The sequence below is a fragment of the Bombus bifarius genome, unplaced genomic scaffold (assembly GCF_011952205.1).
Source record: "Bombus bifarius isolate JDL3187 unplaced genomic scaffold, Bbif_JDL3187 scf7180000008421, whole genome shotgun sequence".
Classification (NCBI taxonomy): domain Eukaryota; kingdom Metazoa; phylum Arthropoda; class Insecta; order Hymenoptera; family Apidae; genus Bombus; species Bombus bifarius.
Window position 1 is genome coordinate 261,090 of NW_022884651.1, and position 27,304 is coordinate 288,393.

Consider the following 27,304-nt stretch of genomic DNA (forward strand, 5'->3'; position numbering starts at 1 on the left):
GATTGCTTGGACACCGGTCGATGTATACATATATATTGATAACCAACTATTTATTCTATCAATTACTTTATTGTTATTCTATCGTATATTTACAAAATATTCGAATTATTCTATTTTAATTCTAATGTATGTTTACAAATTGTTAGAAGTAAAAGTAGAATCCTAATTCTATAGAATTTTTATTTTATTCTCTAGTTTTGAACACAGACTTCTATATATCGTTACACTGCTAACTTCTTGTGTATTCACAAAGAACATAACCTAACAAACACGAAGATAATACCCCGCTGGGGGTAGTCACTCACATGATAATCAAACAGCCAAAAAATTCTGCCAAATGTCCAAATCGGACAAATTGTGAATGTGAAATATTAAATAAAAAAAAAAAAACTACTTGTGTATGAAGCGTCCATGTTATGTACTGCGAAAAGGTAGGGAACTGCGTGTAACATGGAACACCCAGTTTTTAAAGCTGCCCAAAAAGAGAAACGGACGTTTCTCTAACGAAATTAACACGTTAATGGTTAACTATGCAGAAGCTTAAATGTGTCGAAGTAATTGAAAGGCAAAATAAAATACGTCCAATGCGACGAGCTATAAAGATAGTAGCCAATATGAAATACCTAGAAAAGAACACTCTATTTTTATTCAGAAGAATGAATATTTATTTAAAGAAAAAGGACAAGTGAGCAAATATCTTCTTTCTTGCACCGATTTTTCACTATTCTTGTCCTTTTCGTAATTGCCGCCAAAAAATAAACATAGTCCTGTATCATCGTGGTCGTTAGAAGTGACTATATCGTTGACGTGTTCTACATTACGTACACGTAATGTGATTTTCTCGAAAACGAAGCCAGCGATTTTGTTATTCTTCATTTTCGTCTTATTTTGAACCATAGGATCTCTCTATTTTTTTTTTTTTTTTTTTTTTTGATACTGCAAATATTTAGATACGTTTCTTTTGTGTAATTAAACTGATATTGTTAGCGAAGTTGCAAAGTATCGATACTAATAAAGTCTCTTACAAAGCAGCAATAAATTCGATAATGAAACAGATTGTAAAAATAATTTTGATAAATTATAAACGAGCCGATTGCTTCATTTCATAGTTCTCGATTGCAATGCAATGATCGTGACATGCAACATTCGTCTGATTTGTCGTCTGACAAAAATTGAATAGCAAAATTACGTTATAACGTAAATTCCTGCTTTTTTTTTACATTCACAGCGTAATTCGCAAAATTTTATTTGGCGCGTCTTCGCGATAGTAGAAATAGGTGTAATATGAGGAAAATATTTCTTGTATGTCCTGGCACATTTAAAGTCTCGCAAAAGATGAATTCGCATTAAAGTGCTCGGTGAAATGTAACTTTTAAAATGATATATCGCGGGCATGAAGTTGATAAAGGAGTGAAAAAAAACGATGTATGACCAAGCAGAGGAAACGCTTTATAAATAGCTTAACTTTTTTATGCTTTTATTACACTATTGGATTAAAGTAAAATATGTTTCTAACAAAAGATTATTTTAATATCGTGAAAAATTGCCAATATATTGAAAATTCAATACCGATACCGTTTATTCGATGCACAGTAAATACGAGTAAAATAAACGTAGTAAAATATTTTTGAATCGTAGTGAGCATCGCAAAAGTTATAAATCGCACGTACTAGCTTTTTATTAAATTCAGTTTGTATAATGTTACTCTGATCAGAAATTCACGTTCTAGCGAATCGTTGGTTAACATAATATAAATAATGCAAGTGAAATATTCGGGTTCATGTCTACTTAGTTGAGGATTTTCTGTAAAAGAAAAAGTGGCGTAAGACGTAGATAAAACTTGCTACATGGCTGACGTATTTTCATATGTTGTTAGAAACGATACAAATCTCTTCTCCTTTTTTTTTTTTTTTTTTTTTACATAAAAGGATAAAACTCGTCGACCCGTACAATGCTTTAGTTTGTTAGTTGAAATAGAGGAATGAGAATGAAAACATTTTGGAAAAATAAGAAAATGATCGACCGATGTCAAGCTAAAGGTAGAAAAATAGTGCTGGCTTTTTCCTATGCAGAGAAATATTGAAAAAGGATTATCGATGACACGCGATTCAGAAAAGTATCAGAAAGAGAAAGTTTTAACTTTTTGAACGATGTAATTCTTAGTTGAGATAACGAATTGCAAACATGGTGTCGCATGTAACTGTAAAGTGTACCATGTTCTAAGTATGTTAAATTATTTATTCACCTTCCTTGTTTGATTTGCTTGAAGCACATTGTTTTATCATATATTTATATACCTTTTAATAGCCGCTGTTTCTGTAATAATATGTACGATCACTATGTGCTGGAGAAGTAAATATAACTAAACACGTGGCTACGTAACGAAGCAAGTAAGTATGTAGGAACATTGGAAATTTTAATAAGCACGTGGTAAAATGGATAAACAGCGTGTTTTACATTTATAGTTCGTATATTTGCGTTTAGAACGGTAAGTACTTCTAATGCAAGATAATGTTTCAATTGCAAGATTATACCACGCTAGCTTCTATACTTCACACGTAATCATTTTCTACTGATTTTGTTAAATATTACGGTACAATTGTACATGGTATAGAAAACAGACCGATTGGAAACGAGTACTTTAAAAAATCCGAGAAACTATACTAATTTATCGAGGAAAGCAAAATTATTGCGAACCTGACATCATTGCGTAAGCACTAACAAAAGTTCTACTTTAGATCGAGTCTGTATAAATTTCATCCGTATTGCCTTACCGACAGGGTACGTGTACCTTTCGTCGTAACCGAAACGGAAAAAGTTGCAGCATAAGAATTGGCAGATTAGTTTAACTGGTTTTGGTTACGTATAAGTATTATAAATGACCAAAGTGGACGTCACAAATGCTGAAAAAAGATTCCGTTATCGATAATGGTTATCGGTAATCGAAAGGAAATTTCATCACAGACAATGGTTATCGATAAGTAAAAAAAAATTCGTCACGGGAAACAGATATTGGTGAGCAAAAAAAGGTTTCGTAGCGAATACTAATTATTAGGTTATTGGTGACGAAAAAAATTCTCTCGCGAATAATGGTTATCGGTAATCAAAAAAATTCTCTCACTTATAATGGTTTTTGGTGAGTGAAAAAAAATTCCTCCACGAATAATGGTTACCGGTAACCAAAAAGGAATTTTCCCGTCGATAATAGTCATCGATAAGCAAAATCCTCCTGAGCATCATTTATAATGGTTATTCGTAACTGGACTACTTGAAAATTAATATCGTTTAATCATTTAATTGTTAAACGAATTTCTTCAAGACTCGAGTCTTTTGTTTAAACGAAAGTTACCTTCTTGCCAATGAGCTGTTTCAAAAAAATCTCAAAACCAATTGTTATTTCTGATCTCTGCTTACCAATCTATGTTCAGCTTATTTAATGCATGTAGCTTCCCTATATTCTATGGCAATATAACAAATGGACCACTTATGCAAACTTAAAATCCAACGTATGTAATATATGTTTCCCTTGTCTGATAATCAGCGCAATAAATTATGGCCAAGTCGCTGTATAATCATGACATTCGGGAGATTACGTTTCCTTCCTTAGCGTATACAATAAAAGTCTGAGGGAACGTACGAAATGTCATGCGAGCGGCAAACGGTTGCATATTTCAGGCGCAACTGCCTCGTTGTCTCGTACGATGTCAGTTATACAGATACTGGCATAAGTCATATCTGTTGAATTCTGACAGTTAGTACCGATGTTACATCTATAAAAAGATATTTCTTAAATATCCAAACCCTTAACGCTCAAGTTCATAACATTAAATAAGTAGGCGTTAAACAAGGATAAGAGAATATTCTGAAAATAAATAAAAAACAAATTGAAATTTATTTTTCTTTTTTTTTAAAAAAAGATTGTATAGGGGCGTCATGCCAAATGGTCGTAATAATTATTTTCCGTTTTTTTACTGCTACAAGCAATTACTGCATTGTGCACTGGTTAAATTAGGCTTGACACGTATCATCTATACCACTACTATCGATGAAGTAATAAATTAAATGCGACTATAAAGTGGTGAATAATTGCATGGATATTGGCAATTTCCCGCGAATATTATGAAATTAGTTTGTAACAAAGAAGATTATGCAGAAAATTTAATGAACCGTGAATGTGATCACATGATATCTGGAACAGATTATAATTTGTTATACAGGGTGGTTGGTAACTGGTGGTACAAGCGGAAAGGGGGTGAAAATATAGAATAAAAATTTTTTTTTTAATTTTTTCATCGAGACAACGACCTACAGTGAGATCCGTTATAACGAGACGTGACAAAGTGCACGCGTACCGACCGAAAATTCAAAGTCGATTTTCTCGAAAACAAAGCCTCGAACGAAAAATTTTTATTCTATATTTTCGACTTCTTTTTTCGCGTAGAATCACCCCCTTTCCGCTTGTACCACCAGTTACCAACCACCCTGTATATAACATATAAAATATATTATGAATTATATTATGATTTATCTATTTATTCATTATTAAATAAGTTTAATATCTATTCTTTTATATTATAATTCAATAGATAACAGTAAGATATTGTAATAACCATTAGAGTAATTTCTAAACTATATTTTCCTTAATCAACCGGTTTATTCGGATGATATCGTTGTTTTTTCTTGTCTAGTTTCCTATTTTGATCAAATACAAAATTACAGTTGTTTCTTCTCGATATTGTAAAAAGAGATAAGTATGAAGGATCAAAGAATTCGATCAGAACTAGGAGTATTGTCTTATTTCCTTAAATTCAAATTCCAGAAATATATCAATGATGCAACATATCCTAACGCGATAAAATTCGTTTGGGCAAAGTTGTTAACTGTTCGCGTGTACGTCTAAAATTATTAACGTTTATTATTAAGCGAAACGAATACTCTGTGTATATGAATAAGCAAACATTAGCAAACACAGGGTTTACTGTCACATTCACACGTACATACGTTGAAATGTTCGAATTTGCATTAGCAGCACGGAATATCCTTACGGGCATCACTATGTCTATTCGACAGATCAGAATCAAGACAGAATCGCTGTGGTTTCACATTGGATTGATTTCATTAATTTCTTTCTTCTGTTTTCGCGTGTTAGACTCGGTTAATTAATTTTTTAAGTAGACAGTGATACGCGCGAATGAGCGAGAATAACTCTAGAAATACGCTATGAAAACCGTGAGATGGAATAAATTGGCAGTCTCGAGCAACTTCGCCAAGTTCCAAACGAGAACTCTTAAGTAATTGGAGCATCTATCGCCTTGCTAATGAGGCAGTCGCACAACATCACGATATCGTAATAGAGGCGAAATAGTGAAAAAGATTCCAGTAGAACCGGGCGGCAAGTTAGACGGGGGCGAAAGAAAATAAGGGAAGAAGGACGAACGAGGCAGCTAAAAGCGTTGCGTGGTTACTTCAACTCCGGGAGGTACATAAATGTAAGGCGCCGTGTAATAAAGTGGGCTTGTTACTTAGCCTGCCTACTGACGTGACGTTCTACACAGCCGGCTTGTACTTCCTTATCAGTTCCTCTGCTTTTCTTTCACGCTCCGTAATATTCGTAATATCTAGCTACGTAATATTAATGCAGAAAAGTTTACGTAACAATTATTTATATACAGTTCCTCGCGTTTTAATATTCTGACACGACTCTGCCCGCGTATCCAGGCTGAGCTAGAACATGTAGGAACATAGGGCAGGATCTGATTCGGCACAGTAAAATGAGAAGAAAAGTTCACGTATAAACCTGTGACCTTGTTTTCGCGCAACAATTTGTTTCGTGTTGTACAGTGTTGTGTATGTTGTGAACACTGTAACACCTTTTTTACCTACCTTCAGAGAAATTACTCCAAGTGATCAGGTCCAGCATCATAGATTGTCCAACTGGTTCGAGCAGCTTACACGGACACGTTAGCGAATTTGGTCGTCACGTTGAGTTTCCTAAAGAGTTTCAACCTTGTCGATTGACATTTTATGAACAAGAGATTTTAAACGCCTTCATAACTAATTTTTGTTTCATATTTGGTAGACTATTTACAATCAATTCTCTTTGAGAATTATAAGTAAATTATTTTGGCGTGGTACTGTAACTTGGATTATAAGAGTTCATAGTATGTTTGATTCTAGTTGAATCTAATGCTTCAATCTAAAGGGTATTGTCTTTTTAATCTGCGGTCAAGTAATTGGGTAACTAATGGGTTTTGGTGGTTGTTAACTCTTATATTATATCTGTTTCTGAACTTGGATATTTCTTCTTTAACTGTGGGTATCTCAAGGTCGCGATGTACTGTTTCGTTGGTAACATACCAAGGTGCATCTATTAAGGATTTTAGAGTTTTTGATTTTCATGACTAATGATCGGATTGATTCAAGTCTGGAAAGCTGGTCAGGAAATAAGTATAGCATGGCCTATCCATGTGGCAGGAAATTGTTGATCTACCAGGCATGTAAATATGAAACCAGAATTTTTGTATAGAAAATACATGTTTATTGTATGAAAATGATTAAAAATATTTTATTCGAAGTATTGCCCATCGCTAGCTATACATTTTTCCCACCTGTCTGGCAATTGGTGGATGCCACGCCAAAAAAACTGTCGCTCTTTTGAGGCAAACCAGTCATCGAGGCATTTTCGTACATTTTCGTAAGAAGCGAAGTGCTGGTCAGAAAATGCGTGTCTCATCGATGCAAATAAATAATAATCGGATGGAGCCAAGTCTGATGAGTAAGCCGCGTGCGAAAGTATTTCCCAACTGAACGCTTCGATCGTTTCCTTGAGCGGTTTTGCTGTATGCAATGGTGCATTATCACGAAGCAAAATTACTTTGTGTCGCCTTTTTTGATATTCTGGTCGTTTTTCACGCAAAGCTCGATTCAAATCGATCGTTTGTCGTCGGTAGCGCTCGGTATTAACGGTTTCGCTAGGTTTTAACAGCTCGTAATAGATCACACCCTTCTGATCCCACCAAACACAGAGCATTGTCTTCCGTCCATAGCGATTTGATCTTGTAGTCGATGTCGGTGGTTCGCCTGGAGCTACCCATGATCTTTTACGCTTAGGATTCTCAAAATATATCCACTTTTCATCGCCAGTCACAATTCGGTGGAGAAATGACTTTCTTTTGTATCTGGCGAGCAGCATTTCGCATGTGGTTTTTCGGTTTTCCTGCTGTCTTTCATTCGGTTCGTGTGGAACCCATTTTCCCACCTTCTGGTCTTTCCCATGGCTTTCAAACGCATGGAGACGGCTTCTTGTGTCACGTTTAATTGATCAGCGAGTTGTTGTTGCGTTTGAGCGTCATCCTCGTCCAACGATGCTTGCAATTCGCTGTCTTGAAACTTTTTCGGTGGTCTTCCACGTTCTTCGTTCCTCGCGTCAAAATCGCCACTTCTGAATTTTTTAAACCACTCAAAGCCCTGTAATTTACCAGGAGCATGCTCATCGTAAGCTTCGACAAGCATTCGATGCGATTCTGCAGCAGTTTTCTTCAAATGGTAACAGAAAATCAATGCTGTTCGCAAATCGTAGTTTCCAGGCACAAAATTTGACATGTTCAACGCTGTTACAAACTATGCTGTTGTATGAAACTTGTATTGTTTTGAGTCGAAAATGTTTGTGAGATGTCAACAAAGACTTTTGGCATCAATGACGCAGTTTAGTGACAACTACATTATCAGCTAGGGCCATCTATAGACAAATTCCGGTTTCATACTTACAGGCCTGATAAGTAGTGTTTAGTATCACAAAATAAACTGTGATTCGACACCGAGATCATATCGAGTATGTATTTATGTGAACTTTACTGTTTATGTTAGCTTGCTGATACAGTCCCTGCCGCACTTCTCGCATGTTCTGACTCACCTTGTATATTGTATGTACATATATTTATTTCTCCATTCATACATCATAGTTTTTGGATACACTCAATCGTCTTAAGCCTAAATTACACTTGAACGATAAACGTAAAACCCAGGATCTACAGCCTATACATAGATATCTGCGGTAACAACGTTTCTATGGTTTTTATGACAACTCAGTTCTCTTACCAATTGCTCAGGTTTCCTGCTATTCTATCCATGTATTTGTTGCTTTGTGTAAAAGAGGATGATTTAAATATCTTACTGCTTATTCTACAAAAATATGAACCATTTCTTGTAGCTCGAAAGTAAATAATTTCTCCCTAACAATAGCTCTTATACAGATACAAATAGCAACAAATGGAGAGATATTTCCATGTTTAAATATCAATATAATTAATCGTAATGGTATTTTCTTTTTATTAAAAGTTTCATCCAATAATTCTACGCATCTAATCATAAAATCGTTTTTAACTAGATCCACTTTCAACAACTTCAATCTCCCACTTCGTTATGTTCTCAGGTTCTGAAGTACTTTGAAGATACACGGCCACTTGAGAGTAAATCTATCGCGAGTTACACTCGATAGCGTTTGTCGCGAGTGACTCTCGAGAGCAGCTCGCGATAGTTTTACCTTCAAGTGGACGCGTACCTTTACGTCTTCAGCCTCGTCTACACTGACAGACAACTGTCCATAGACAACTTTCCACAGTTAATCTGTGCACGTTGTTCGAGAAAAATCGGGAATTAACAGCAGGTAAAATGCAAGTTTCCATTGCGATAGAAAATAAGGGACAACGTCTATGGACAGATGTTGGAAGAACGTGGAAACGACAACATGCAGTTCAATTTAATCGTCTGTACGCTGCCAGGCTTTGTTTTGATTTTCTTTCTTTCGCCACCGGTTCGGCGACAATTCTCGCCTTCCTTTCTATTTTCGGACCAACTTTCCGTAATAAAATGTCAAAACCAGTTTTCGACATCCTTACAAAATTCTTAAATCCAAGGCCGTCTTCTAGGCTTATTTCCGCAGGAAGATCGTTTCTATAGTGACAACTATTAATTGCGGATTTTTATACAAGTTCATGTTTTTGAGAATATAATTAAAAAGGTGTAGGCTCAGTAGGGAATTGTTTTACCTGTCAAGCATTATAGAAAGTGTTACGCTTTGTACATTTCATACATTTCTTCATATTATGTGCATTCTCTGCAATATTGTATTGTCAAATTTTCCACGAATCCATAAAAATCCGCAGTCTACTGACAGTCTTCGACTAAAGATCTCCGAAATAGTTTAACAGTTCTCTGCTTCATCTTCCGCAAATTACAGAATGTACAATGTGCCCCATAAGTCGCGATAGCAACCTTGCTCAAAGACACGGACCTGGACACGCTCCAACTTTATCACCAAAACTGAATCAAATATCTGACACCTGCGGCATTCTAAACTCTATCGGACATATCCTAATCATCTGTGCTAAATACGATATTGCAAGGGTATAGCACGACCCAACTAATTTGTCCAATGTGTTACAAAAGGAAGACTCGTGCGAGAAAGTTCTAGGTTTCCCCAAAGATATTGATTTGTACAACATATTATACGTAGGTACGCTCTGTGCCACTGATCATCCTCACCGTAGTCACTAATAATCTCGAAAGGTGCATGTGACCTTAAGCGCACAATAGAAAAAAAAGAGACATAACCGGAGACACTAATTAGGTGCGATTGCTGTAGCTGCAGGTATTACATTTTGTTTATGTCCACTTTCTCGTCTCGTTGGAGAGGCTATAAGGGTGTGCGGGTACCCGAAATTATGGGTTGGGGCCATTGTGGTCGTGCAAAAGGTCGGCTGATACAAAATTACGAGTAGCCGGAACCCTCATTAGGCTTTGGCCTTTAGACTGCAATAGACAAACGACATCGTGTGCAGACAGTTTGCATACATGATCCAATGACTGGCAGCGGACACTGTACGAAGACTATTATCTACGGACAGTATCTGTGAGTTTTATCTTTTTTGTTATTTAATTTATACTTTACAATTTATCCAACCGGACAGCTCTGTGAGTGTAGACGAGATATTCACGATGCATTCAGCAGAAGGTATTTTAGTCGACATGCTGCGGCCAGATTCTCTGGAAACAATATTCCTGTTTTTTGGTAAACGTATTCGGATTACTTGTCACGTCCAAACTCTCTCACGCGTCTTCCGAAAATTCGATCCTGTGTCACCCGATAGCTACGTGACTTCGAGCAGCCAGCTATCCTTGAACGTTTGGATTACTCATTCTCACGAAATCCCGCCTGACCATTCGCAGGCTAAAACTCTGCTATAAAATAGAAATAACGAGATAGAAAGGTAAAATATAAAACGTACGAGAGCGTACCGTTTAGTATTAGCTGAATTGACTTTGACGATTTTTAATGATACGTTGCTGTTAATGCAAATATCATATGATAACGTTAATTATTAAAGTATAATAAAAATATTGAAAATAAGGTATAATATGAATATTATAATTTCGTTTACCATGTAACGTATACATAAACGTTTCTTGTGATTTAGTAGTAACTCTTTTATGCTTATAAAAATTTGAAATTATGTAAATGAAACGTAGAATCTGATAGAAAAAATTCCATTGGAAAAAAAGAGAGTATGTGCAAATATCTTTTGCAATGTCTTTATGTAAACACGTTACGTCACGAAGTTAAAATGGTTAAAAACGAGTACTATTATTTATATTAAATATTATTATATATATTTATGGCTGATAATGTACATACATATGTATTTATTTCTTTCGTTTTCTGTCCTGTCTATTTTCTCGTTTCACTGCATCTCACGCTGTTTCTACCAAATATTACATTGGACTAACAACTACATTCGCGAGGTTCGAGAGCACAACGGTAAGCCAAAGTAGCCAATCGCCTTTGTTTTGCAGAACTATGAAGTTGCCAAAGTGATTTATGAAAAAGGTTGTATTCAAGCTGGGGAGGAATGGGTGGAACGAAATCTTCTTGCAATTGTCACTGGGGCGGTTACCACGGCATTTGCACAGGTATAATTTATTATTTTCAACATATCTTTATGCTTGCTATTTAATTCATTAATTACACGTTATTTCTGTATCAAATCTGTGTTATTGATAATATCGTACTACATTATTATGATAATGTCACACTGTATTATTACGATAAACGTTAAATGTCAAATATAATACGAGAATCGTCCAGGTAGTGATACCTGTTTTGACGTATTAATAACAATGCAAATGCATTTTAAAGATGTTTCTTTATTCGTAACTTTAGCATACGTATTTGGAATATTTATCGTAACGTGAGACGAGCTTTTTACCTTCGTTATACAAGACGATTCCACTAACGTTGGAATGTTGTGTTCTCTACTATGATGAGGTAAATACTGGATTGAAAAAGTAGACTTTCCATGCAATCGTTTGACTGGATTACTTACTGCAATGGTGCCACTCTACTGCACTGAAAACACTGTTTACATTATTCCGGTTACGATCCAGTGCTGGATTGGATCACTACAATGTTACTAGACCAATGTAAACGCAGTTTTACGTCCTCAACATCCAGAAAGCGTAAAAGTGCGACAGACGGTACTTCGTTATCGACGGGATGTTCAATTTGCATCGTGATTTTAAACGAACGAAACTTCTACAATATTAGTTATTCAGACACGGAATTTGGTATGATTTGTGTCAACGTATGATTGAAGCTAGGTGGCCCTCTATAAGCACATTGCGTCGTTTTATATGACTTTACTTTCTGGACGACTCTCGTATCTAGACTGCGGATTATTATGTATTTATGATAAACTTGAAAGTGCAAAAATCCATGAAAATAAGGAACTGCATAAAAATCCGCTGATGATATCGATTCCTTCGTTGTTATTTTATTGCTTATCTTGAAAAATTCTTCGAAAACTGAAAGTAAACTATTTTTTACTTTATAGTTCGTACACGTGATGAATTTATTGGATTTGCTATAACGTATCGGCGTTGTAATTCAAATATATTTTGTATTAACCGCATATACATATTTGGGCATGTATACGCATCGAAATGCTTGAAAATGGGAAAACATGTTGCACGAAACCAACAATGGAAGCAATTTGTTACCTACGTTAATTTCTGCCGAAAGATTAATATTCACACGCTCGCTGGTAATAAGATAGCACACGTGTACTATCATTAGATTCTCATCGAATTTCAGAATTCCTGAAATTTTACAAATAATACAACTAAATATCATTATTAAATGGTCGCATAAAAAAGCTCCAGACGACAAAATTACACTTGGAGGACCAGATGCAATGACAGATAAAATCTTTTCTGCAAGTAATTTTTTTTTAGAAGACTTGGAGGTTATTTTCTTTTTAATGAAATTACGTATTATTGTGCACACCAGTCTACATGCTTCTTTATCCTTTGTAAAAGCTGTTAAAGTGTTCGTATCTAAAAATTACTAGCCCAAAAGATATTTTAACTTGAATTTCGTTAAACTTATTGTATGAAAGACAAAGAAAATCGGAAGACAGAATTGCTTGCAATTTTCCTTGTCTTCTATAGGCAAGTTCAACAAAATTAAAAGTGTATTCGATATAATATCTAAATATCATTTGATTTTTATATTTCATCTGTAAAAATGAACCTCTACTCCACTTTTTATCAATCTCCGAATTTTGTTATATAATTAAATGCATGATTAATATTCAATTTTCAGGAGGAGAATGATTTACTTTCATAAGTTCAAACAATAGAAAATTCTGAGGCAAATTTGGAAAACAGCGTTCGTAATATCGTCACTTTTATCTACTTTGTAATTTTTTGTTGAGTGATCTAATATAGCTTCTGAACAATTCGAATATGAAAGCCAGCGATATAATGTTCAGCTTTACAATGAAATATTATCACAAGATAGTATCTATACCACTCGTCGAGTAATTCTAAATCTATCCCTGAGAATCTAGCGATAGCACACGAGTACTATACTTTTATCGAGAAGCATATTTCTCAATTACTTGTAACGATTATCATATTACTAATGGCATTTTATATAAGAACACTGGAAGCACAAATTATTTGCAAGATTATTGTCCATTATTAGATATCACGTATCAATTGAATAATTTTATTGTCGTTAATAAAATGTTAATGAAATTTTTATGTTATTTCCAGATTCTGGGAATCTGTTTCGCTCAAAATCTTCGAGCGGACATATTCGCACAAAAAGCAAAGTGGCATTGACAATTTCGGGCCCCCACGGCGGTCTAGCATCTTATACTAATAGATGCTGATCAGTTGCGTTGATCGAACTGGAAAAGTCGTCGAAGATCTCGAGAACTAACAGACCTTTGACGTAAAAATCGACACAGTTCCACGTGGAAAGTGCAGGATTCAAGATCCAGACGTCCGAACCAAATCGACAAAAGATACAGATATTTTTTCACTCTTCAATTGCTGACACAATTACGAAGACTGCGTACTTCGACGAGTTTCGCGATTTCGTGCAAACACATCACTCATGATCACCTATAAATGTTTATAACTAAAGTCTCGACGTTTTATCATCCAACGTTTATATTGCATTTTATAAATTGACAAGCGAATCGTTAAGCGACGGATCACGTTTAAAGGACGATCAAAGTTCCAAAGTTTCAGTGATAATTATCATTATTAAATTATCACAGCAGCGTATCATTTAGTTTATAATGACGATATAGCTCAGCTTAATGCGGCAACTTGTTGCATATCCTCAACTAACTATTTTATTGCCAAAATGACGCGAAGAAAACGGTGTCAAAGTTCCATCGCTGTTTCGTTTTATTTCTGTATAAACTTATGGCGAATTTTATGACAAACCAAAACCGTTATCAATCAAACCTTAGATTCTTACATTACAATTACAATTATTGCTCATCCTTATTGTTCTATGTTAAGGGATTATTCGAGCTGATCGGATTGAACACTTCTTGTGAGTTTACGTGCTTTCAAATATTGCGAACAATCTATGTTTAATTTATGTTTTTGCGTACTTTATAATCAGGCTGAGGATTTTTATACATTTCTGCGAAAAAGGACGCAGAAATGCATAGAATGCATATACCCAAAGTAGAGTACTCATTATATTTTCTAATAGATAAAACGAATCTCTATTGACTCTCTATTACTACGAAAATATAAATTTGCATAAAATCCACAGTCTATTTATACTCGCAACAATGACAAGTAGCGCGCTGTATTTTAGTTTAAGGCACTTTCATACATCATCGTTTCATCGTTATAATACAAGAAGCGTGTGAGCAAGAAGAAGAAAAATAAAGAAATTTGCTTTGAAGAAGCAAATCAATTGTAAAATACGATTCGTTCGAGGACTATAAAATGCGTAAATTAACAAATCGTCGAAAGTAATGCGTGTATTTGCAGCGAAAAGAGTGTTGTTCAACTTATCAGTAGACTGCGAATTTTTGTGCAAATTCAAGTGTTCCAAAATACAATAGACACTGTAGAACTTATGAAGAATATCAGTTTACATACAAAGTATTATAAAAAAGCCCTATGCTTTGGATATCTTACATATCTTTTCATATTACGTGCATTCTGAGCGATTTTACATTTTCAAATATCCCATAAATGCATAAAGGTCCGCAATCTACCCATCAATTTTCTCAAACCTTGCGCAAGCCATTTTCGTATTTCACGGTCTACTGGACGTTCCTTGATACTCGGTTTGCGCCTGTCATAATTATAATTTGAGCGAACAAGGCGGAAAAGACGTTGCCTCGGACTTTTCCGATTCTTCGTCGAGATCGATACCGTTCTTCTGTTCTTGACGAAGGGAAAGTCGATGAGTTCGGATAAGGCGCGTAGAAACGAGAGGAAGGGACAAAGAGCAGAGAGCAGAAGAGACAAATAAAGCAGAATAATGCCTGCTCGGTTTACGAGGAACGGTGTGTCGAGGCATTAAAGTCGATTGACGTGATGTCGTGGGGGCGCGGTGAACACGACTGAGCTCACCGCACAGCAAATTCTTGTGGCATGGCCACGAGAGTAAAAGCCATATAACACGCAAGTGTACAATAACCTTCTGTTGCTCCAATTGATCGTTAAAACGGTTGCTCGAGCCACATTGAACATATTGATCCTGTGCTACATGCCGACACGTTCCCTCCATCGGTAGGCCAGGTGCCTGTCGTATCGTATATGCTGCCGTCACGTGGCTAAATTATATCGACGAGAGACAGTAGCGGTGCTAGTTACTCTATGAATTAAAAAATATTGGCCCCTTAATTAATATGGGCCAGTATGCAGATTCGTTCATTAACTGCCAACATTACACTCTGACACATCCTTTCTTCATTTTTTGACAAACAGGGCAAATATGTGTCAGAGTATCTCAACTAACAGCGAACACATGCGGTGACTAGTAGTATATGTATATATTCACTGATTCACTTTTATATTTTGCCTTCTAAAATGCCGTATCGGCTTCTTTTGCGTTGATTCTGTTTTACCGACTTAATCCACTGATTCGTGTAATTTGGTTCCTAAAGTTCGTTTTACATACTTCTCTAGTTTCCCGGTTGTACTTTCCTCTTTTATTTTCTCTTTTTCTTTGTTATTCCCCGTTCAAGCAGTGTATTTTTATAACAGCGCAAGTACGTTTAAACAGTGCGTTTTCCTTCTCGAATAGATAAAAATGGTTTGCGGCTCTAAAACAACAATGCCATGCTTGTAAATATTCAATGTATACATGCATACATTTGTACATACAGAGTGTTCTAGTTCTTTTTGGGAAGACGATGCTAGCGTGTTTCACAAGTGAAGATAAGAAAAATAAGTAAATGTTTACTGAAAAGTTAGAACTGGATTGCGGATTTATATACATCTATGGAAAACTTTAAAGTGGAGAAATATATAAAATGCAGGTAATATATAATAAATGTTCAAAGTGAAGTAATTGTTATCTTTTATGGGTAAAACAGATGTTTATGTAGGTTTCATTGCCTTAGATATGTAAATAAACATATGATATCGCATACAAATCCGCAGTCTAGTTACAACAAATATACAGAATGATAATTGGTAATTGCTTCCTTTAAATGTAATAGTTAAACGAACATTAGTGTAAGCACTGGATCAGTTCATTTCTTGAGTTCCAAGATAGGATATTCCGCCGTTGGACTTTTATTTAAAAGATACGCGCAAAAACTGCTACAGAAATAGTTCATAATGTATTCACTGAATTGAAAAAGAACCGACAAGAAACTCGCAATGCAAAAGTGTTTGTAATTCAATAATTTCAAGTGGAACTAACATAAATTCCGCGAATCTGTTTCTACTTTATCGAACGAAAAACTGGAGCGTTGTTACTTCGTAATTTTGTTACAACTTTTCAAAAAATTATTTGTCACGCTATGTTTAGAACTCATAGACTCTTCGCAGCGTATGCTCGCATCGTTTTGCAGAAAAACTGAGACATTCTATATATCTGTAAACGTACCAAACGGAGCGTTCGTATCTTTTGCGTTCCTAATTCTCACGCGAACGAATGAAGAAAGAAGGAAAAGCGTCAAACTCTCTACGCTAAAAGACAAAATAGAAAAATGCATAGGTACTAAGGCGAAGCAAAAGAATGTTTAAAAATTTAAAAACTAGGATCTTCGTAAGAAGTATCCAATTTGTTTCCTCGAATTTCAATAATTCCCAGATATAACTTAAATTAACTAAACTGAACAATAAATTATAGTTGTTTATAAATAGCAACCACTTGTTATTCCTTGAATTAAGATGGATCATTTGCAAAATTAAAAGAAGAAATGTTATCGTTTACAGGAAATCAATGTTGCTAGAAAAGAGTAGCGTACTCGTTTTACACGATGTTTAACTGTTGTTCAAATAACCGAAGGAAACGTATTATACATTATGGATTAGGTTTGCTGTAAACCAGGCTTGTAGAGTGAACAATACTTTAAAAGATATATATTTCCAGAAAATAGTAATAATAATGAAAGAGAGAATACAAATATAAAGGATACTTGCGAGAATGACAATCATATCGAAATATAAAACAACAAAATGTAACTTACGATGTCTTGTAATATTGTATTAAATTGCGTACGTGTTTGAATCGTTTCTCACACTTGTAACTAAAGCAGTTAGTTTCAATGAACATATGCAATAATTCTAGTCCGTCCGTTTGGTACATCAATCTCGGATATGAATTAAACCTTTCAATTGATCGCAATAACGGGACGTGTCGGCACCGCACATTGGTCCAACTTGTGTGCAAATTCTCGAAACAGCAAATTATTTCGTTGAGACGTTTGAAAAAGGGGTCAAGGATCGGGAAATAAATCAATGAAAATGCGTCTGAAAATTCGATCGGTTGTCGAAAGATTGGTCTTTACGTATAATTTAGCGAAGGAACAACAATTATATGAAAGTATCGAGTCCAAACTAGTGATAGCATTTAAACATAGCAAAGAGCGGCTGGCCCGCGAACTTGGTGTTTTCAGTTTCAATGAAAATACTGTTTCATAGAGCGGAGTATCAAGAGATATCTTTAATCTTGATTTTCTTGTTGTTTCCCGAAATAATTTTTATACGAATATGTACATATGTACATATACATTAAGATGATTCTTAATCTTACAAATAACTGATCTGAACGAGAATTATTTCTCTCTCATCTCGCGGAATTCTTCTAATCTGTGATATAATAATAAATGAGCCAAATCGGTTGACTCGACGAAACAGAAAGCGAAAAATCTTGATGAACAGCGACCAAGTGCTTTGGCATTAAAATATCGAAAATTTTAAAAACAGGGTATAACCACTTTGGCCTGTGAACGACTCAAATAATGCCTCGATAATTCAAACACGATTGGATAACAATGAAGTGTACTCGAAAAGTATCCAAATTTAAACAATATGATATTTTAACACGTAATCCATACTCTTTCACTGCGTTGTTCAAAACTTTTAGTGCTTCTACTGTTTTTAAATCTTTCTCAAAGCTATAGCTATAAGACTTTTAAACTAGACTGACGAGCCCAAGGCTGAAGTATTTATGCGTTTTATTAAACAGGATTATGGAAATCTAGAAGCAATATTAATTGCAAATTGTGATACCGCTTGAATAAAAGGACTTCCAAACTGCTACAGTTAAATTTGGAAACTTCTGGAATACATTTTGTAACGTTTCGATCAAACTTATGGCATTAAAATGATAGTTCTTCATAGATTACAATAATTCCGGTGCATGAGAGCAAACGATTTCCAATGAAACATAAGAACCAAGTACATCATACGAGATGGTCCGTATAAAGTATTATGAGTTGTTTTCCAGAGGATTGTTGGACATAGTCGCCACACATTTTCTATTTAATAATTCACCTAATTTAATATTCATGGATGAAGGAAACTCTGTCGTTAAATGATCCTAAAGAGAAAATAGTACCATGACTGTGATAAGAGAAACAATGGAAGAAGAGAAGAGAGAAGAGAAGAGAGAGAGTGTGTGTGTATTTGACCACAACCTGCTAGTGAACTCATCTGTTAGGCTACCTACTATAACTGAAAGCGATACAATAAGATCACAAAATTGGCCAGTGGTTAATGTTTACAGTTTTGATCACCGCAATCAATAATTTGAAATGTATTGGGCTCATAAGGACCCTAGAGCTTCGTTTATGATCAGTCAGGCGATATCAATTCTAGAACTACTTCTTCCTCTCTAAAAAGAAAAATAGTCTCCTTATTTATAATCTCTATTCCGGTTTTATGACTCATTGTACGACACGTTGAACTAAATGATATGAGAAATAGATTTTAAAAAACATAGGTGTAGCATACACACCCACTAGTTGCGTCTAGATCAATAGACAGGCGATATCAACTCTAAAACTATTCCTTCCTCTCTATAAAAAGAACATGTCTCTCTATTTATAACTTCTATTCCGGTTTTATGACTCATCGTATGAAACGTTGAACTGAATGATGATAGAAACTGATTTTAAAAAACGTGTGTGTGGCACACTAGTGGCACACTCTTCATGTCGTTTTCACCTGTTATATTTTAGACGCTGAGGTAGTAAAAGTCAAGGTGAAGGATTGTATATAACTATAGAAAAGAATAGTAGGACGAATAGGAGAATTGTAACTCCAGTTTTCTTCTTTAATGAAATCACATAGACATTTTCATATGTATTAATTTGTAATAATTTCATTCTATAAATAATTAAAGGAATGAAAGAGTGGTTAATTTGAATTTGATTTTAATGAATGTTTAAAATGCTGTTTTATGAGATTTATAACAACAACTGTTTCCACACTTGTGAATTATTATTGTTACAATTCTTATAACTGTCCTTCATTGCATAGAAAATAAGAGAAATTCATATATCGTATCATCTGTTTCTCATTTTATGTGTTTTCTATAATTTATACACCGACGATGACTGATGCGTTATTTAGAAGTATAAGAAATGTTCCTAGGACTATAACAAATTTCATTTTTCCATAAATTGCGAAAAATATGAAACAGCGATACATTTTAAAACCAGTAAAAGTTTCTATATATGTGTATGTCCAATAGTACGTATTATACTTAGCAACTTAGGTAATACTGAAAAATTGTTGTAAATTTCTACAAAGCTGCTTCGATACTGTCCTATAGTACAGCTGTATTCCATTTTCTGAAATCTTTTCTTAAGTTGAAGGAACAGGAAATAGAAAAGAACGTCCGTTTTACTCTTTGGAGAACTCATTCGTTCTCTGAAAGTATTCGGTGAATGATTAAACGTTCGATAAAATATTTCCTTCTATTAATCCTCGAGAAGATAACTTACAATACTTTGCGCGGATCATCTAAAATTTAAAAGGCAGAATCATCTAAAATTTAACAATCGTAAACGTGTTGACCGTCTTTTGATTCAGATATACATATATGCTATGTATAGCGTAAAGGCTTAAATATTTTATACTATTGGATCCTGTGTTCAGATACAGTACATGAAATGTATCTCCAAATTTTTGTATAGCTGGTCGCAATGTGCTAGTTAGGTTGGTTAAACATTTGTCGAATCGTAATTAACATAGCAATAACTCAAAGAAGAATATTATCGTTGTTTGCTCATAATGCATTCATAATTCCGATGCATTAAGAATAGTTTCTACTATAACGCTATGATGATAATACGTGATGTTAAATAGTCAGATTTCTCAAGTATACTAAGTTAACTGACGATTGCAATTTCTGCCACGCTGCGAACGCAGTGGATCGGAGTTAAAGTGGGCAGAGCCTTTGTAACTCTCAAATATACAAAGGAGTCATACAGTGATAATATTTTACGAAACACGCATATTTTATATAGTTAATTCATTTATTAATTCTCGATATCTCATTATAAAAATCTGTCATGTATCTAAAACTGTTTTGTTAATTAAGTAACTACCTATTAAGATCCGACTCTGTCTATGTACTAAATAAAGTATTTTAAATAGTTTCAGAAACTTAAAATTACAACTACAACAGCGTTCATAGAAATATAGTTTCTATAAAATCTGATTAACATATGGACTCATTTATAATTCTTTTAACAAGCGAAATGTTATAACGAAGCTCTTGATCATTCCGTACAATCGAATAAGCAAAACAAGACAAATTGTGCGCTTTGTATCAGCATCAGCATATACATATATCTTCTAAACTATGCTGAATGCAATGACTAATTAAAACTTCGTATAGTTATGTATATTAACTTAATTTGCCAACCTGATCCGATATTCTTCGCAAGATAGATCATCTTTGGACGAAGAATATACGGATCACGTAATAAGTATATGCGTATTTGTTTAAGTTTCTCTGACGTATTATTAACCCTACTGCGGTTCTCCGATTTTTCCGTCTCGTCCCTATGTCGACAGATACAAACGCTTTTAACGTTCTAGGAAAATTTGTAACATAATATTCAAAGAAGGAATTTGCATATCAGTAACGATTGTTTCATATTTCCTCTGAACTGAGGAAACTTTTTAACGCTGGAAGTATACAGGATCGAGACGAGGATGAGCCGAGGAACGCAAAGTAGAGTTAATAATAGGTGTACAAATGAATAATCCAATGAAATGAATAATCTTCAGTGCTCAAAGTCCAAAGCTCAGAGCTGTATATCGAAAAAATACCGCAAGTAGTTCAATCAAAGTATTTGTCGCTGCCTTTTATAACTTCAAGCCACCTATTTAGGCAAGTGATGAATTCCATCACGAGAAAATGTGTCTTTGGATTCATTATAGATTCATTTATAGAATTTACATTCATCATAGAAGATCCGATCGTCAGGACACTGATAAGTGCAGGGCACGCACTGCTTCCACGACGAATCACATCATAAGGAGTCTCGGATGGGACATGTTTGCTTTTCGTATTCAACCAATTTAGTCCCCACCGAGATTATTTGCGTTGCTTACATTACACGTAGCTTACGTATATGAACTTGGAATATTCGTATCTTGATATCAATAAATTGACAATATTTAATATATTATAATCAGATCGATATGTTACAGCTTTTCAAGGACGAGCGTATGACTTTGCAAATCGCTATTGCGCGATTGTGTAATACTACGTTACATGAGAATGGGAGACAGTAATTTTTGGAGTTGCCTAATGAATAGTTAATAGTTGATTAATTAAATAGTAACAAAAATGGCATTGCCACAATACACGATCTATCAATCCTGACTTTCATGACCACACTGGCACTTAGGGTCGCTTATTATACCTGTCCAGGCTGATGAGATGCCCAGGTTGTAATGGCCTGACCTACACCTATTGGTTGCCATTATAATTTCTCGTTTTTAATTTTCCTCCGCATACTATGATTTGGCCTTTTGGTCACGGAAATGTAGAAAAACAATTAAATCCTTTGGCAATTAAAAACAGTTGAATCCGAAGCCTTCTTCGGCGACGATGTCGTAGGTGTTTCCTCTTGCTACCGTCTTAACGTGTTCCTTGAGATTTCTAATGGGAATTTTGGAGGAATTCATCGGTACTGACTTGGCTGCATCTTTTCGGGACATCCTGCAGCAGCTAGCTTATTCACTAGACATTATTTCTTCGGATACGAAGTTTCAATTAGCGGGTGAGACAGAAAAATGACACAACGATCGGATCTGGTCCGAGGACACGGCATTTTTCGCTGATGAAATTCAGCACTTGCCTGATGGATGGCTTGAAGTAATAGAAAGCTAAGGTTTGATACTCTGATTGCATAACTTGCTGTATTCTTTTTCAACAAATTTTGAATTTCACTGACACTTTCGGATTATTCATCTATACATCTGCCAGTTATTTTGGTTTGAAGAATTTGCTTCGAGTGTTCATCTAAGGGTGCAATTTCTGGTATTTTTATTTGTAGTAGTCAAGTATGGTGTAACTCCAACACGTCGACCGTTAATATGTATTGTGCATTTTTCCACAATGTTATAAAAAAGCGGTCGCTGCAATGGCCAACAGAGAAACATTAATTTTCTGTGCTTTAAAATACAAACTACATAAATATATTACATGATAGGATTATATGTACTTTTTATGTCAGCCAAATATTTATGTATACTCATTTTTTATGAATCAACGATTCGCAATCGGTACTAGATGTTTGAAAAGAATAAATTGATTTTTCCATAATCCTCTGTACACGTGGCACATCCTCTTTGTATCGTAAATTGGTCTGTATTTGCTGAAATGCTATAAATGTTACTGCTTTTTGTGTTTTGATAGGAAACCTAATAAATTAATTATCGTGTATTAAAAGTGGAACGATGTCAAAATTGACGACGATACTAGCCAAACTTATGCTGAAATTTATGATAGCTGTAGGAACATCTAAATAATGTACAATATCATATTTGAACCTGTATCAAATTTGGTAGAAGAAAAGGAAGAAAATTTTATTTATTTCAAGTTGAGTAGAGAAAATATTCCATTTCAAATCTAAATACACATCGATTTCACGATTTTATCGTGTACAGGATTTTTAAATGAAAGCACATCCATATTATTGATAATGAAATTAATTATTTATCACCTTTTTTTAACTGAGAAAGTGTCCTATATACGTAAGCTTTATGTTGCATTTTACATTCCATTCTTTTTGCAATAAATAATTTCTGGTTGTAAATTTCTTCTTTGTTGTCATATTATTTCCAACAAAATTATTAAAGCAACTTTCGTTAAGTCCTCTAACTTGCATTTAGCAAAATGTCACAGAAATTAATTTATCTTTATTTTTTAATTTGAACATATTTTTATAAATTATCATACTTTAAGTTTCCAAGATAATAATTTTTCACTTTCGATTTATTTCTATATAAAGATTAATGTACACAAAATCTCACGATAGACCAGAAGAGGAAAATTTCTTCATATAGTTTTATCTCCCACAACCATTGCCTTGAAAAAATGAAGGAAGAATGTTTATGAAGATCATGTAAATATTGTATATGTATTTAAGAATAAAGAAATAGGTAACTGCTTGACCAATACGAATAAGGTGCGAAAGACTGTGTGATGTGGAACTCTATCCTAAAGTAAGGACTAATTAACACTAATAATTTTAAAAATTACATAAAGTACTTGTGTCATTATTATACACAAATTAGAGCAAACAAATCATCGTGCCAAATATTGAATCACGTATTCGGTTGTAAATTAATGTGATACCCTCTAGGATTATATATACTTACAAATTTGATATTATTTTCTTTAAATGAGTATATAGAAATTTGTAGACTCCTTTTTCCCTGTTATAAAATTGAATTATATAATTAGTCGCATTTTGTACGAAGTAAAATAATGCAAAAAAAGAAGAAAACGCAAAAATGTATGTTTCTTATACGATATCTAGCTTTACTGCCATGTTATAAGTAGAAATTTACGAAAAGAAATGCAGAAATGTATTCGAAACATTATTATATTTGATCGGAAACCTTTAACACGTGAAACTTTTATTCAACGTAATTAATTGAAATAATACTAATATTATGCATTCCTTTTATTGTGTTTAAGATATATTTCTGGTAAATATCAATAAATTATTTACATGTTACTGTTTAGAAATTACATTTCCTTCTATTCATAGCGTACAATTTAGGCGGAGATTATAAAAAAATACATTCTTTTAACGCTCTATACATATATAATATAATAACCATATGTGACTATGAAACTATAAACATTTATCAGTAGCTTTTGCATACGAAACCTTCACTACAAATATGGTCATTATTACCAAGTGTTGAAGATCTTGTAAGCGTAAATCTATGAATATACCTAACAATTATTAAAGGAGTACATTATTTTCTAAAACGTGAGTTGTTAATCGATAAACCTTTAACTATAGTTAACGTGCTTACAAATGAATCAATATGAAGTAAATATAACAATTTCATTGACAAAAAGTGAAAACATATTTTTCTTACTGTATGTTTCCATCATATTATGTAATTTACGATAGCATCAATTACGATAACTTGTCATATTGAAATTCACATTTTAATGTTTCTTTAAAATTTGACTTAAAACTATAAATATAACACACTTACCTCTCACAAAATAATAGGTATTCCTCCACTAACTGTATAGAAACATACTAACAAAGTTGTGTTTCTTTTCCTACAAATACTTGGCACATCGAAATGTCACGTGAATGTACATAAAAGTGTAATATTAGTACAATATACCAGTAAACATTTCCTTCCAATTCTGTATGTCGAATTTAGTATTGGAAAAGACGTTACTGCTATCAAATTCGTTGTTTTGTTGCGTCGAATATTGTTTTCGTGTCAAAAAGTTATTTACTTCAACTTCCGGCCAGATAATTCTTTCTTTATCTTCATAACCTGAAAATGTATTGAAGATATTAAACGTTAACCGTTTAATTGAAATTGTACCATTTCCCTTAAAACGTAGTACGTAATTCTGTCATCTTTAATTAAATATGTACTATTTCGCTATTATTTTTCTCAATTATGATAATACTTGAGTGTACTGTAATAAACTATTTTCTGTCCATTCTCACACGTTAATGCTAAAGCGAATAGAAAACTTTACAACTGCGATTTATATCGTTTCGAATATACGTGCAATATGATTGCCACACATCGTCCAATTTGTGTATGTGTGAATAAATACGTATAAAGGATAGTAATAATACTTCAATACATAATCGCCTTTGTAAATTTATAATATAATTTCATTAATCTGGTTGAGTTTGTCACAACAGAAGGAATCCATAAATTAAAGAATTACTTGTAAAGTACATACGTATTGCATTCTGTCATCACAGTTTTAATGGATATTTGCGTTTAATAGGACAGATTCTACAGATAGGTCTTATTCTAAGGTTAAATAACAAAAGAAAAAAAAGCTAGATAGATAAACCTTCAGTATCTATCATAATTCATAAGTGTGTATTATTGACATTAAAAGAAACGAAGTTGTCAAATCATGTGTCATTCGTAAAATATTTCTTGTACGAAATAAATAAATAAACAAATAGGTCTCTGGTAAACTAGCAGTCGTTAGAAAGTTACAGGAATTTAGCATCGATTTTTCCATTTTCAGGAATATGGAGGAAAATTGTAGGCAATAATTTATAAATAATGACATAAAGAGATATGTCATTAGCATACGTGTAATACAGAAAATGAGTTTATGAAATATTTGTGCTGCTAATCGAAAATGTACCAAGAAGAATGCATACATACATATATTTAATGGGCATGTTTCCTGTTTAATTATTCATTGATGCATTTATAATAACGATTTTTTAATAACTAATTTTTTAACCATAAAAATGTTTCTCAGCGTTTCACAGATTTGCGCCCATCATTTTCCTGTTCCTCGCATCACGTATACAGAATACATCGTCTTCTTATAATTATTTCTATACTATACTGTACCGTGGTATACTGTATTATATTATATGTACATATTTATATTTTGCTACTGTAAACTTTCATGACTTTGACAGTCTACTGGATTTCCGTGAAATTTCAAGAAAATTGTTACTAAATCTTTAAAAAACACAATAATATGACGACTCGATGGTTTTAAACTATGTAGATGAAAGTATGTACGTGTATACATGCACAGGCTGTTTCGTTTATCCTGTCGTCTTCAATATTTCGTCACCTTTGCAGATACGAAAAAATATACGAGGAAAATGTTGTTCGCTTTAAAACGACAAATATTGCGATTCGTGTTTCTCCCCTTCAACGAACGGACATCATATCGAATTTTTCTTGTAAAATGATACAAATTTAGGGCAGAAACAAGAAATTATACAATTTGTTAATTCCCTTTAAATTATCTTGAATTTTCTACTCAAGATCCCTTCAAGATCAACGTATCTACACGTTTGAAATTCATCTCTTATCAGCTATGATAATACGATGATAAAAATGTGCCATTATTTTACAGAAATCCTTAATGACCTTGAAAACTCGAAGAAGAGTGATGTTAAAGAGAAAAAACGTAAATCAGAATATTTGCTGTTCTAAACCGAACAACTTTTTCCTCCTACTCCGTTTCGTATCCGCAAAAGTAACAAAGATATTAAAGTGGACAGGATAAACGAAACACCGTGTATATGTAGTCGTTTATTAAGTCGTTTGTTTGTAGTATGATTAAAGATACAGATGCGATAAGCACAGTACTAATTTCCTACTTGAGGAGTCTGAATAGGAACAGATATCATTAATGATGCAATCTAATTTGCTACAACAATTGGTTAAGCATTTGTATAGATAAAGCAGTAAAATGAAGAAGAACAGAATCTCCAATAAGGTTATTAACTTCTTGCGAATCATTTATATTCTCGCGTGACTATCGTCGGATATATTTGAATGAATATTAAATTACAAACGTTTTTGTACGACTGCCATTACTGTTAATTCTCTACATCTTTCTTCGCCTGTGTATTTTAACTTTTTATCATACTAATTTACAATTATATATATATGTAATATACTAAACAATGCGTATTTTTAAATGTAACAATTGTAATTGATTAATGTACATATACATACATAAAACTGTATACTACTCTCTGCGTAATAATTAAAACGTTGCTGTAACATTTTCTATCGGTAAATTAATATTTATACTTATATTGTCATATAAACTAATAAAAAATTACAATAATTGTGATCTACGTAATTCTATTTAAAACACATTCATGTTAGGCATTCAAATAACGTTTTCGTGTAACAAATTTTGTTTTTCTATAAAATTCGCGAATAAAACGCGAAAATTCAAAGTCGATTTTCTCGAAAACAAAGCCTCAAACGAAAAATTTTTATT

General features: G+C 33.7%; 1 protein-coding gene and 1 long non-coding RNA gene across 6 annotated transcripts in view; one reads left to right on the forward strand and one right to left on the reverse strand.

The window, feature by feature from the left end:
* LOC117212947 (tetraspanin-5) overlaps positions 1–18,860 on the forward strand; it is a 126,701-nt gene extending 107,841 nt beyond the window's left edge. For 3 of the 5 annotated variants that reach the window (XM_033458111.1, XM_033458113.1, XM_033458112.1), the window contains 2 exons: positions 10,852–10,968; positions 13,114–18,860. In XM_033458111.1, the coding sequence (XP_033314002.1) occupies positions 10,852–10,968; positions 13,114–13,182 (186 nt within the window). In that variant the 3' untranslated portion in view covers positions 13,183–18,860. The remainder of the gene's footprint in view (positions 1–10,851; positions 10,969–13,113) is intronic. The other 2 variants (XM_033458114.1, XM_033458115.1) reach the window with 1 other exon arrangement.
* Positions 18,861–23,980: 5,120 nt separating this feature from the next.
* On the reverse strand, positions 23,981–25,458 carry LOC117212958. Its single transcript, XR_004488568.1, has 2 exons — positions 24,945–25,458; positions 23,981–24,840 (listed from the first exon to the last, which is right to left on the reverse strand). It is a non-coding gene; the product is annotated as an uncharacterized LOC117212958 (long non-coding RNA).
* Positions 25,459–27,304: the final 1,846 nt, after the last annotated feature.